Source organism: Mustela putorius, unplaced genomic scaffold (genome assembly GCF_011764305.1).
Source record: "Mustela putorius furo isolate JIRA1106 unplaced genomic scaffold, ASM1176430v1.1 tig00003863_pilon_pilon_pilon, whole genome shotgun sequence".
NCBI lineage: Eukaryota > Metazoa > Chordata > Mammalia > Carnivora > Mustelidae > Mustela > Mustela putorius.
The window spans coordinates 29,599,911-29,615,293 of NW_025422015.1; the positions used below are offsets into that span (position 1 = coordinate 29,599,911).

At 36.2% G+C, this 15,383-nt stretch overlaps 1 protein-coding gene across 1 annotated transcript in view; it reads left to right on the plus strand.

Moving 5' to 3' along the window:
* Window positions 1–15,383, plus strand: part of TRDN (triadin) — a 389,840-nt gene that overhangs the window by 80,853 nt on the left and 293,604 nt on the right. The window contains exon 5 of the mRNA XM_013063299.2: window positions 13,089–13,148. Within this exon, the coding sequence (XP_012918753.1) occupies window positions 13,089–13,148 (60 nt within the window). The remainder of the gene's footprint in view (window positions 1–13,088; window positions 13,149–15,383) is intronic.

Sequence of the window (15,383 nt, forward strand, 5' to 3'; positions counted from 1 at the left end):
GTTTAATGAATAGATGAGTAATTCAGATAATAAATTAGATAAAATAACTCGGGCACTGCAAATTTGATAATGATGAGGTGATCGTATACAACTAAACTTAAAGAGGATGAAAATATGAATAACGACAACTATATTGAAAATGAATAAACTATCTTGGGCAAAAATAGAAATATAATAAAAATACATAAATTTAATTCTCTTAATAATTCATAAATACTCCCAAGTCAAAGCTAATCACAGACTTCCCAACACAGATACAGAGAAGGAGAGATAAAGTGAGGGAGACAGTGATGGAGGGAGAGGAAGAGGGGGAGAGAGAGAGAGAGAGAGATCCAGTATTCTTTTTTTTTTTGAAGATTTTATTTATTTATTTATTTGACAGAGAGAAATCACAAGTAGACAGAGAGGCAGGCAGAGAGAGAGAGAGAGAGAGGGAAGCAGGCTCCCCGCTGAGCAGAGAGCCCGATGCGGGACTTGATCCCAGGACCCTGAGATCATGACCTGAGCTGAAGGCAGCAGCTTAACCCACTGAGCCACCCAGGTGCCCGGAGAGATCCAGTATTCTTAAAGCAAAGTTAGACATATAGTTCCATGTGCAACAGGTGTTGCTATTTTTCTGTTTCTTTTTCCAACATAAAGTATTGGTTTATCACAAACCTAGTATGATTTTGCTTTCACATTTCTATATTGGTACTTAGGTGATGTTAACTTTTCAGATTGGGTAAATTCTGTGTAAGAGAGTACAATTCTTTAGTGGATATAAAGCTTTTAAAATTTTTTGTGCTAACATTTCCAAGTGCAACCTAATGAATATACTTATCTCCTTTTTACAGTTTACTCTTAGTTAAACCTAGGTCTGTAGTAACTCTGTTTATAAGAATAATCATTACAGCAGTTATGTCCCTTGCAATATGTAATTTCAGAAGACAGTAATGGTCCCCTAACAAGACGTTTATAATGTCATTTTCAGACATCTAGATTTAAAATTCAGAAAGAATAGTTTTAGTCATTTGGAACTATGCACACTCAGTTTTTTTGGGAAGGGAGAACTGTTTTTCAATTTCAGAATAGTAGCCTTACATGTTAAATCATGGCTTACCTTATAGGAAAGAACTAAACACCTCACTATGTTAGGTTAATTTCCTTGCTTCCTAATTATGTACTCTTTGAAACAAGGATCTGTCCTCAAGTTTGAACAGGACCCAAGTATGAAGGCTGATATTCAGTGAGATTGTACCTGATGCATGTCAACAGCAGAAGAGAGTCTTCTCTACTTAGAACAAAACAAATTACATTCTCCTTATAGTCATGTTTTTAAATTTCCTTAAAGCTCCTTGGCTTGAAAAGAGCCCAGTAAATTTAAACTCAGGTCTTTCATTGTGTATTTTTCTCACTTGATTGAAACCCACAATAGCTCTTTGCAGTTAGGGTGAATAAGGAAGAGCCAGGAAATTTGTGCATCATAAATATTCAAGACTTTAGGATTAGGCCATTGAGAAGGTTGTATCACGTCATCAGGAGTAAGATAGATGGACAAGTTTCCGTGCCAGAGATTTCATTGCATCCATCTTTGTTGGCAGCTTCAGTGGCTTACACCAGGCTGAACATTAAGTGCCTGAAAAATATGGTGAGTGAAAAAAGGAGATGAAATGGAAAGGTGACTCGACTTGTTAAAATTCATAGGCTCAGAATATTGGTTACTAGGTAGGCCCTCGTAACCTTGTTAAATAGATACATTTATCTTTGGACCTCTTCACTTAGGAAGTGTGGATTCAAACTCAACTCCATAGCTGCAGGGCTGCCTTTTCCCTTGGGCTATACAAGGAACCCTCTGCTTTATCTTTTTGCCTGTTTTTCTGATTATCAGTCAGACCCACCACGACAAAGCCCAGGTGGCAGGCTTGGATGTAGACTCCCAATAAAGAAGTCTGAGGTGGCTGAGGTGAAGGAAGATCTGGTCAGTGATCCAGAGAATCACTTCTTCCTGAGGTTGCAGCTGTAGTGAACTCTGGATCCACTGGGTTAGGCAACTTTTGAATCTTTTTTTTTTTTAAGATTTTTCAAAGTTTATTTGAGAGACAGCATGAGCAGGAGGAGAGACAGAGAGAGAAGCAGATTCCCCACTGAGCGGGGACCCCCCAATGTGGGGTTCAGTCCCAGGACCCCTAGATCATGACCCAAGCCAAAGTCAGACACTTAACAACTGAGCCACCCAAGCACCCCGGTGCCTTTTGTATCTTATGCTACTAGAAAGAGCTCATCTCTATCGAGACAAGCAAACTAGAACCAGGATGATAGGAGGTAAATAATAGTAGGTACAGATAACAAGGGTAAAACCAGAGCCTGAAAGAACATCCCAAAGAAAGCATTGAAATTATTCCTGCGCTGACAAGAAACACCTGAAATGGTTGGGCCAGAGTTGAGTTGTCTCAGAGGCACTTCTTATTCACCTTGACGTGGGCACCAAAATCTGATCTCAGGGTTGCTTCGGTCTTATCTGTAAATCAGATTAGAGAAGTGTATGAGTGAGAAGCTGTTATTCCAGACGCCATTCTCTCCAGTTATGTAGGTTTCCTTTCTTAAAGTCAAAAAATACGGTGTTGGTTGAATACAGATGGCTTAAAGTATTACATCGTCCAGATTATGTGTTTTCATTTAGAATGGTTTGTTGAAAAATAAAACAAAATTAAAAAGAAAAGGCAAGGGGCGCCTGGGTGGCTCAGTGGGTTGAAGCCTCTGCCTTCCGCTTGGGTCATGATCCCAGGGTCCTGGGATCAAGCCCCGCATTGGGCTCTCTGCTCCGCAGGGAGCCTGCTTCCTCCCCTCTCTCTCTCTCTGCCTGCCTCTCTGCCTGCTTGTGATCTCTGTCTGTCAAATAAAATAAATAAAATCTTAAAAAAAAAAAAGGCAAAACAGAAAACTCCCCAATATTTCTCAACTCTGTGCATTAGATTCAAATGATGGGGGTCCAAAATTGATTTCAATCCGACTTAATAGAAAGGATACTTCAACAGTTCAAGTGACTGAAAGATGCAAGAGTAAAACTGGCTTCAGGGATGGCTGGAAAGGGTTTTTTGCTATTGTTGTTGTTGTTTAAGATTTTATTTATTTATTTGACAAAGAGAGAGAGAGAGATCACAAGTAGGCAGAGCAGCGGGCAGAGAGAGGGCGGGAAACAGGCTCCCTGCTGAGCAGGCTCAATCCTAGGACCCTGAGATCATGACCTGAGCTGAAGGCAGAGGCTTAACCCATCGAGCCACCCAGGTGCCCCATGGATACAGGTTTTTTAATAACATGATTTGTACATCTTCTCTCTTTGCTCCTGACCCTGCTTTCCTTCATCTGCGTAATTCTCAGGCAGACTTTCCTCTCCTATTGGCAATTATGATGGCCAGAAGCGTCAGGCCCAAGGTATTTTACTTCAGCAACTCAAGAGAGGAGGCTGTGCTTTTCCTCAACGATTTCAGCCAAAACAATGTAGTTGACTCATTGATTTGTGTCGAGTAACACACCCTTCTTAGAACCAGTCAGCTGGCCAGAGACCTGCAGCAGGCTCTTTGTCAAGATCTAGGGAATAGACCCACCCTTGGGAGTAAAGAGTGGGGTTGGCATCCCCCAAACTCTTGATACTGAGATGGGAAAAGGATTGGTTGCTGAAACTAGAGGAGATAGGCAGTTACAAGAATGAATTCTAGCAGGTGAGCCACAGATGTCTTTTTAATTTGGAACCCCAGATACCTTCCCACTTCAGATTTTCCCAGCCAGAATCTCCAGAGGTCAGTCCTTAAGCAGTTGTATTTTCAAAACCTCCTCCATGTATTCCTAACTCTCAACCCGGGTGAGAACCATTGCAACTCAAATGATTAATTCTATAAATGAGTGATTTTATGCACGGTGACACCAGGAAGGGAGAGAGTCAAAGATAAGTGGATAATTGCACTTATTATTTATACATAGTGACTGCTCTTCTATATAAATTTACCATTAAAAAAATACCAAACCATGAATAATAAAATGCAAACCAGATTAATATCACTGTCACATTGCCCTAGACTATTGGAATAACTATTGACAATTGATGCTCATCTGCTGAACACATCAACATTTTAAACGTAATTGAGATAGACTTGAAGAAATATGATGAGAAGATATTTGCATTGGTTCCCCTTCTGCAGTTAACCTGCTATGGTTAAGTCACTTAACCCCAGTGGCTATCAGATCTCACATCCATAAAGGAAAGAGGCTGGATTTTACTGATGTCCAGGTTCTTTCTAGCTATAATATTTTGATTAAATTGTGATGTCATATATTAATACTTTTACCAAGAATTTTGTCTGGACTACAGCTTGCAGCTCAAAGTATGCTCTAAGGAAGCAGCATCAGCATCATCTGGGAGTGATTTAGGAATGCAGAAGCAGGCTTCATCCAGACCAAATGAATCAAAACCTGCATTTTAGGACGATCCCCAGGCAATTCATTTACACATTAAAATTTGAGAAATGTTGGTCTAGACAGTGGTTCCTACTTCTGACTGTGGTTCTGAAATCACCTGAGAGCTTATTTAAATTGGATACCCCGAAAAGTTTCCTCACCACAAGAGACTAATTGATTAAGTTTGGACTGTTGCTCAGGAATACATTTTAATATCTCCCCAGATGGCTCTGATGTACAGCCACATTGATTTTGTCTAGTATATCATCAAATATGAAACACATATTCAAACACAGCCCAAAACACCATCCAAATCCATAAAGTCCACCACTGATTATCTTATAAAAGCTATTGTTTGTTATCATATCATTTCCACCTCATCCTGGGTTATGAACACATGGGGAAAAGTATCTCATTTTATAAATGGAGAAAATACAATTCAAAGAAGATAAATGGATTAATCTAAGATTGCTAAGTTAGTGACAAAAATGAGGTTGGACAGGTATCATCATATTTTTTTGAAATTTTTTTGTAGAGGTCAAGACTATCTGGTATTGCTACTGCTATTTTTCTTGATGAGGTTGAGCTTATTTTACAAAACTCTACCACATAATCAAATCTAACAAAATTAAGGTCCAAACATCTTTATGTTTATGGGATTCGACATCCCCGAAGGACACTCTTCTTGATTATTTGTCTATCACTATATCTGAAGTGTATGCCAACTTAATCACAAACACTAGGTAGCTTTGAGGGAAAGAAAATATTCCTCTTTATGGTCTTCATTAATGGTCAGTAGTGTGCTTTCCTCAAAATTTTATAACTAGAACAGAAAACTTATCAGAAAAATCATAGTAAATACAAATACCTACACATCATTTAGAATGTTTCTCTAAAATATTGAGAATTTAATACAATATTTTCCTGTAACAATCATTACTTAGCCACTAAATAGACAACTAAATAGCCACTAAATAGATAACTAGACTTGCTTGTTTATTCATCATAATTAGACTTTTATGTCCTAATCACAGCTGACAAAATCTTACAAATCGAGATTCTATGTTCAAACGAATGATTTGAATTTTCAATATTAAAATAAGAAAAATTGTAAAAAGGCATTTCATATTGTCTACTGCTTTGATATATAGAGAGAAAATACAATGATAAAAAGCATTCACTGAAATCCACAACACATAATAATTTAATAAACTTGGTTGTTAAATTAAAGAATCAGGATGGTTGCCTTGGTGACAGAGATTATCTTTTTAACTTCTTGAGTCTGTCATTTTAAAATCTTGAATTGATAATATTTTAAATTTGTTAACAATGTCTTATGTTAATCGAGAAAAATTGTATGCTTTAAATTGGCCATGTTAATCCTAAGCGAAATTATAAATTAATTATTCAACAATAAGCTTTGTTATAAGTAGATAAAAACTATTTATCATAAGTAAAATACATGCAACATACAAAGTAACTCAGAAAGACTTCACTAAAAAATAAGGTCATTCTTAGGAATCATTTAGCACAATCTCTTTTACTATGTCCTATTGATTACTGCTGTTAGTGACCCTCCCATTTTTAAGTGCCATGGCCTATCTTGCCAAATTGTATTTGAAAGTTGATCTTGGAGTCTTGAGGAAATCTGTTGATCTATGATCACCACTGGAACTGTAGGAGACAAAGAGTTAAGATGATTATATATTGATAAAATTAAACAGTCTAAAGATGAAGATGGAGAATCAAGTCAATAAATGAATCTCCACTTCTAATTTGGAGAAGTTTTAAAGATTTTTGTCCATTTAATAATTATGTATTCCTATGGGAAAACAGAATACACTGTGAGAACCAGAGAATTCTCCCTTACACCCAAAAGTTCCATTTTAAGCTACCAAAAGGATCACTAAAATCTATATTTATCTTCTTAGGTGTCCAGCATAAATATGTATAACAGATGCCAAAATTACAGAATTAATCCTTCTGTAAATGTATGTGGGAGATATTATTAAGAACCTCATTTTGAAGAAATGAAAGGTGTATAGCTAGTAAGTGAAGGAATTGGATTTCAGTTGTGTTGATGGATTCCAGCATCGATTATCTTAAATACTAAGCTGTATTTTAATACATGTCAGAGATAACTATATTTTTGTATAGTTCTGTTAACAAATTATCTATGTCTAATTCTCCTAACAAAATGCATATTTTAATTTTATTAGAATAGCATAGATTTATGACATCTCTCATAATGATAATTGTTATAATAATCATTTAATGATCATTGCAATGCAGAAATAATGAAAAATTTACATATAACTAATTTTCACTTATTTTCAGCAACATATTTAATTATTATATCTACACTTCTTGTTTCCCAGAACTTCACATGTCTTCAGAGACATTGGCCTCTAACCTCATTGCTTATTTGGTTTTGGACTTTAGAAAAACAGCCTAGTGAGGAGGGTATAATTCTTTGTTATCTTCGCTGAATTACAAAGCATAAAATCCAAAGTTGAAATTTTCCGAGTTCTTTAAATGAAAGAAAATTTGAAAGGCATTTAAAGCCTAGTGTGATCAAGTTTTCTAATGACTTCAAATGGTTTTAGTTTTAGAGTGGAAGATGAATAAACGTAAGAATCTAAAAAAGGAGACATTAATTTTTTTTCCGCATCTCATCTTCATTCGTACTTCCTTGTACATCTGGAGAAAAGCAGTAGAGGAAAATCAGGAGTAGTGAAAAAGTTTGGAATATGCTTGCCACGTACTGTGGAAATAACTTGCCCATTCTGTAAATCTTTTAGTGCCCTTACCGCATTTCCAACACAGTAAACATGCTTGACTCTTCTTAGGCAAGGTAACCAATTAACTCAGTAGAAAAAGGAATTTCCTTTTGCCTCCTGACACATTGAGATAGTTGTCACTCTTTCTCCATGATATTTTCCCATCTCTAATTCTCGAAATTCAAATATAAACTTGTATCCTTAAGGGCCTGTGGGCGTCCTCACACCAGGATCAAGATTCTTTGACCTCTGTGCCTTCTAAGTTACAAAACTATCTTTAAGGTTTACCAGTTAACAAAATGGCTTGTGATTTCAACTGGCATCTGGTGCTGAGACTTATTATGTCTTCAGATCCACTGGACTCTAATCTAATTGCAATGCACATACATTTGGAGGTAAATGGTGCCTGCTTTGACCTTCTTTGTCCCTTGTATCCAGGACTTGTGCAGGTTTAAGTAAACTGTTCTTAGAGAGTGTCATGTTGTTAAATGCAATTTTATGCAAGTATACATTTTTGTCCTATTACCAAAAAATGGAGTTATTTGCCAGTCTATGGAAAATATTAAACACACTAATTTAAATATAATACAGGAAATTTTATTTTTCTTGGAAGTTTGTTGAAAACCATAGGCCAATAAAACTCGAGTGACTTGAATCTTTTAGTGACTTGAATCTTTTAAAATTTAATTTTATATTCTTATACAAATGGTTCTTAGCTGGAAAGAGCAGTTGAGAGGAACAAATCAAACATCATCTGCTTATGAGAAAAATATCCTTCTGAAGTCTAAATTGGTAGCACATTGTTACTCAGTTGGACAGGAGCCCGAATGGTTATCATTTCCTGGCTCAAGTGTAAGCAGACAGAAGTGGCTCATGTGCTCAGACTTCACTGGATACTTCAGGAATCTGATGGCCATAGGCAATAACGCTAGTCATAGAATCCAATCCCCAAAGAAAATGCGACATTGCAATAAAATATGCAGAAAGAGATTGAATTTATCCTTAAGTTTGAATCACAAGAAATAGATTTCTTTTGTCTTCTCTCAGCAGAGAAATGCAGGTATGTGTATGCCTTTACAAGATTAGCTGTATAATCTACGCTTGCTGCTATAGAAATACTAATGGTCTTCAAGGGATCATCAGTTAAAAGATTAGTTGATGATGTTCCCATTAAAATATGTCTGTGTAAGTCATCATATTTCACTATGGGTTGTAAAGATTTTATTTTGTATGTGTGCATGTGTGTTTATTTTAATCCATGACCCCTACTGCCCCTTGCGAGAAATATAAGAAGATCTGCCAAAAGCAAAGAGGCTGTCCTTTGTATGACGCTGAAGTACAGAATCAGGGAAATAAAATATTAGGACCTTATTCTTAAGATTGTTCTGAGTTACAGAATTGTGTTGTGTCAGTTCCCTCGAGTAAAAAACAAATACTCAGAAATACATTGCCATTTTTACAGTCTAATTCTTTATTTTTATTTTTTCTTAAGAAAAACTTATTGTGAAGTATAGCCAACATGTTGAGATTCACCTTCCTCTGTTGAGTTACCTCCCTCCCAACAGTTTTGAAAATGGTGGAGGCAATGCATATCCCGCACCCCGCCTTTTCATGAGTGCTGTTCTTGAGTCCAATCTTGTTAAGATTTGTCTTTTGGACTCCTGGTCATTTCAATTCTGGTCACAATCTAGAGCTCTTCCCTTCTGATAAGAGCTAGAGCAGGGCTCCTGGGTGGCTCTGTTAGTTAAGTGTCTGCCTTTGGCTCAAGTCATGATCTCAGGGTCCTGGGATGAACATCCACATTGGCCTCCCCACTCCACGGGGAACCTGCTTTTCCCTCTCTCTCTCCCTCTGCCTCTGTCTGCCACTCCCACTGGTTGTGCTTTTTCTCTCTCTGTCAAATAAATAAATAAATAAATAAATAAATTTTTAAAAAAAGAAAAAGAAAAAGAAATAAATAAAGAGCTAGAGCTAAAGGGTGCCCAGGTGGCTCCTCCTGTGCTCCTTATGTCTGTTCTCTGGTCTGCAAACTTCCTTGCAGGAAACACAGCCATTGATCAACATGGGTTGTGTAGTACCACTAACCACTACTCCATCCAGTGAATTTCTCAAGAAGTTAGGCTAGGAAGCTCTGACAGGATTACCAAACCAGGATGGTTTTTCACACCTGAACTTGCAGAAAGGCCTACCTGTAGGAGCTGTAGAACCTCTGCTTTGCTCTTCTGAGTGGCCAACAGATGTCTGCAGAACACACACAGACACATACACACACATACGCCTACCTCTAAAGGAAAGATATTATTCTAAATGACGATTTCAAAGCCTTCTTGTCTCGCAAGGAATATAGCATATAATGTAAGCTTTTAATTTAGAAAACTTCATCCCATTTCTGTATTTGAATCAACCCTTACGAGGAGTACGAAATTATCCCTTAAAGGTTACTCTCTTGGCATATCCAAAGATTCTCTAAATCTCTGGCGTGTTACTTGCTTTATTGCCTTGAGTTATACAAGGCACCAATCTTCTCCACAGCCTCTGTTGTTCTGAATAGAACGGAGGAAGTAAGACAGGGAAATTTTGAATTCGCTTTTTCACTTGTGAAAGATTTAACCCCGTGGATGACCTAAGGTTTTAAAAAGGTCATCTGCCCACTCCTAGGACTAAACCAGCACTAATAGTAATATAATGTGTCCACATATGAAACTTAAAGTTTCCAAGTAGCCACACATTTAAAATGTAAAAAGAGTAATATGAAATTAATTTTAATCCTGTGTCTTATTTAACCTAATCAGGTCTCAGTGCCAGAAAAAGAGTACCAGTAGAAGATGATGCAGATATATTTGTGTATTAAGAAATTCATTACAAGGAATTGACCTATGTGATTGTGGGGACTGGCTGAGCAAGTCAGAACATGCAGGACAGCAGTCAGGCAGGGGGAACCACAGGCAAACTTGAGTCCATGGGCAGGGATGAAAGCTTTCATCCCCAGACAGTTTCTTTCCTCTCTCTGGGAAACCTCATGATCCAGAATCATCTGCTTATTTAAAGTCTATGGATTAGGGATTTTAATTATTTCTGTAAAATACCTTCACAGCAAATCCTAGATCAGTGTTCATTTGAATGACTTGGGACGGTAATCTAACCAAGTAGTCACACAAATAAAATGATCACACTAAATATGTCTAAAATCATATCATTCTAATATGTTACTAATGTAAAATCATTAATGACATATTTTACATTCTTTTTTATACTAAATCTTCATAATCCAGTATATACTTAGACTTACGGCACATCTCAATTCGGACGAGCTGTATATCATGTCCTTAATATGCACGTAAATCCTGCGGCTACTGCCTAGGGCAGTATAGGTCTAGCTAGTGAAGGGGATTAGGCTGGTTATCTCATATTCTTATACAGTTCTACAGATACAGATTCTTTTTTTTTTTTTTTTAAGATTTTATTTATTTACTTGATAGAGATCACAAGCAGGCAGAGAGGCAGGCGGAGGGGGGCGTGGGGAAGCAGGCTCCAAGCTGAGCAGAGAGCACGATGCGGGGTTTGCTCCCAGGACCCTGAGATCATGACCTGAGCTGAAGGCAGATGCTTTAACCCACTGAGCCATCCAGGAGCCCCCAGATATAAATCCTGTGTGTGTGTGTGTGTGTGTGTGTTAAACAAGGCTTATGTTGGCTTTATTGTCTATAGCCTATAAGATACAACTTTACAGTGCCTTTGCAAATAGAGCATGTTTCTTTTTTTTTTTTTTTCTTTTTTTTTTTTAATTTTTTATTTTTGATAAAGCATGTTTCTTTAAAAACACATCAAAATTTTCTTTACATATACCACTATATGATAATTTACAGTGCAATACTATTCGTTTCATAATTTCAGGAGTACGCTAAAAACCAAGAGCACAGGATAAGCAAGAGAAATACTGTTGTGAGCCAACTGAGCATTTTCTTGGGGGCTCATTTTTGCCATACAAGGGGCATTTGGTGATGTCTAAAGACACTTCTCATAGTCATGACTAGAGGAGGAGCTACGTGCATTTAACAAGTAGAGGCCAGGGACACTGCTAAGTACTAGAGCTTGCACAGAACAGCCCACCTTACCTCCAAATAATGACTCACGCAACTCAGAAAGGTTTGATATTACCATCAGATATCTGGAACACATACAAAAACACACACATGGAGCAGAATCTGGAAACCTATGGAGAAGAGAACCTAGATGTCCATCAACAGATGAATGGATCAAGAAGATGTGGTATATATACACAATGGAATACTATGCAGCCATCAAAAGAAATGAAATCTTGCCATTTGCGACAACATGGATGGAACTAGAGCGTATCATGCTTAGCGAAATAAGTCAAGCGGAGAAAGACAACTATCATATGATCTCCCTGATATGAGGAAGTGGTGATGCAACATGGGGGCTTAAGGGGGTAGGAGAGGAATCAATGAAACAAGATGGGAATGGGAGGGAGACAAACCATAAGTGACTCTTAATATCACAAAACAAACTGAGGGTTGCTGGGGGGAGGGGGGTCGGGAGAAGGGGGGTGGGATTATGGACATTGGGGAGGGCATGTGCTTTGGTGAGTACTGTGAAGTGTGTAAACCTGGTGATTCACAGACCTGTATCCCTGGGGATAAAAATATATGTTTATAAAAAATAAAAAATTAAAAATTAAAAAAAAAATGACAAGAGAAGCCAAGGAATGGATTCCTCTAGGTTTTGAAGATCTTTCTTTGAAACTTGGAGAAATTTTATCAGAGATTAGGATAAGTATCTTAACTCTTTTGTATCTCTATTGCCATATGAAAGTCAGGGATGGGATAAGGATGCAGGAGTGCGCTGTAAATGGTGTGATGAGGGATTCATGGGGCAGGCAAGGAGGCAGTTTTCACAGTCATGGTTACCTTCTTAGCAGGGGAAAGTCACTGTCTTTTCCGAAGGTACTTAGGAATTTCCAATGGGTGGTCTTGATTTTAGACTTCTGGAAAAATTACAAAAATACAAATTCATATTTACAAATGGAAAATTTAAAATGTGTACAGTGATTAGCACCATCTCAAATCATCTGTGAAATAAAGTTGTGATAAATAAATAAGTAAAATTCATTAGCATTTTTCTAAGAAAAACCACGCTATTAAGATTAAGTCACTTTTCAGAGGTAGTAATCATATTTATAAACTCTAATATCTAATTTAGGTCTATCCAAATTAACTGCAAATTCACAATTAACTTCATTTTCCAAGCTTTGGCAATGTATGTATACTGAAGCTAGCAGCAAATTAAATATATTTGTTAAAACCTGATATTTAGAAAAAAAATGTAACAACTGACTTATTCCATGAAATGTGTCATATCTGCATGCAGTAATTATTGGTTAAATGCAATGCCAAATTCTGATTATAAACATAGCTTAGAGTCAATACTTCTGAGATGTATTTCCTATTAGGTAGTTACAGTTCATTTCACAAATTCTTAATTTAATATGTAAAAATGAAATCTTCCTCAATCTAAATGACATTCTTACTAAGGATTCTTAATTGTATTGAGAGTAATTGAAATTAAACATAATTATAGTTTGTGATCAATTTTAGCACTGGAAATGGTGACAACATATCCCCATTTATGTAAGTTTTTAGGCTTTTTCAAATAACACTGATTTTGAGGTAAATCCAGCTTTTTCCTTATTTCAATAAATGAGTGATTTATTTAGCAATATGTTACGATGACTTTTTTGATTTAGGAAAAATTTAGACTCCCTGGTAGAATTTTAAAGTTTAGATCATAGCAATAGTTTACATTTTGTACATTGTCAAGTAGAGTTTTTTTAAATTATAAATTCTGTATTTTTCCTAGAAATACACAAAGATAAGACTGAAAAGCAGGAGAAACCTGAAAGGAAAATACTAACTAAAGGTAACTGTTTAATTTTGTGTTTATTCTTATTTTTATTTAGAATATATATTTTGTATGCTGACATGAGAGAAAGGAAAACTTTCATGTGGAGTGTTCCCTTGTTTTAACATTTTTGAGCATGTTTAAATGAGCACCTTTACTTCTCAGGTAATTCCAGGTATAAATATATAAGTAATATTTAATTGTTGTACTCAAAGTGACTTCAAAATCTATGACAATGTTTAAATTATTTTCAACAGGTTTTTCCTTCTAAGATAGTACTGCAAATATAATTGTTGATTTACTAGTAAATACTTTTCTTCTTTGAATATGTTATTGTAATAAGCCAGAGTTCATTTTTTTTTAACCTTAAATTTTTTATGCCATGCAGTACCTTGAAAATCATTGGAACAGAAATACAGTCATTATATTGCCTCCCTACAGACTGCTACGGCCCCACAGTTTTCGTATATAGCCTCAAGGGGTACATGGACAGTGACAACATGATGATTAATATTCCTTTCAACTCAACTGAATCCAGTAACTGCAATCTTGCATTAGAGGCATATTAATAATGGCCAGCATTGTCTTGCTCATTTTATAAGCATCTCTTTTCTAGGAGTGGCCCTTGTAGTCATAAAACTTTAAAGAAACGTACAGGAATAAGACTGATGATTCACAGACCTGTACCCCGAAACAAATAATTCATTATATGTTAATAAAAAAGAAGAAAGAAACATATAGGAAGCAAGAGATTTCAAAGGGATATATTTCTAAATAATTCTCAGGATTCCCCAAATGATCAGCCTCGCATGCTTTTTAAGCGAGTCAGGGCAAAAATTAAATTCTCATAATTCTATGTCACACAACTATCTGTTCTGGACAGAATTTGAAATAATTTTTTTTCTGGATAGAAATAGAATCTTGTCTAATACTTATTATGCCAAAGCTCACTAATGTAAAATCACCTGCAATGAAGACCAAAGTTGCAAATAGTTTTCAAATAACAGAAGTTCTACTTAACCCTAAATTATACCAATATGTGAATATATTAAAATGCCATTTTAATACTTGATGTAATTCCTTTTTGTGAAGAGTTTAAATAATTCTTCAGATATTATGTTTTTAATCCTAATGTTCCAGTTTATGCCAGATTGATCAGCCAATCCTTACACAATCAGGGACAGTGAAACTCACTCAGTTGAAACCATTTATATTTGTACTTAGAGAACTAATGTCTTCTTACTGTTCCCTTCCCTTTTTTTGGCCCCCAGTTCCTTTGGTCAGGGAAATTGGACACAGCTCTTGGGTATGGATTAACTAAGCTGGCCATGACTGAACTGGCTATGTGTTTCAATCTGCTGGAGGTTAAACAGAAACTCAACTGGTTCCACATGGTTGGAGTCTCTGCTGTTTTATCTTGTACACTGTACTATTAATTTAATAGCAGTGCTTCTGGAGTGGATATGGTGATGCAGATGGCACCATTTGCATTTTGGACCTGGCTCTATTAGAATCCTGCTGTTAAAGACTTTGAGCAGTGGGCTGTAGAGTGGGCTTATTAAACTAGTGAGTCTTGCATAATTAAAACAGTGAATTTGGCTGGAGTTTCAAATAAATTTCTCAAAGCCTGGGTTAGAGATTAGTACCTGAATATATTCCCCAAATAGACCAAATATATTTTGGAAAGTGAATATTTCACAAGAAAGAGAAACCGGAGCTTCAACTGTTCAAGACTTAAACAAGCTTTAGAAGTACTTTCTTCTTTCTCTATTTTTAATGTGTCAATACGAATGAAAGGGTCCATTTTACTGCTTGGTTTCCTCATCCAGGTGGAATAAATGCCTGCTTTTATATCCAGGTGGTTCAGTGAAAATAAATGTGGTTTTATAACCATTCACATATGTAGATGAATATGTTTTCTATATGCTACATTTCATATCAGTCATGGTTATATATGATTGGATATTTAGGAATTTAAATTCTTATCAAAATATTTGAACTCTTACAAGATAGGACAGAATATATCCAAGGTATTATTTGTTTGTGATGGTTATAGACATACCAACAAATATTTGAGCCTGAGAAGTTGGTAAAAACTAAAAATAAGAAAAAAATAAAAGATGGTGAGTACTGGTGAAGCTGGGGGAGATAAAAATTTGGGGAGCCATAGAAGCTAGATCACACTCTATTCTCTCTCTCTCTCTCTCTCCATAATATGTATAGACCCAGAGAACATATATTTCCAAAATCTTT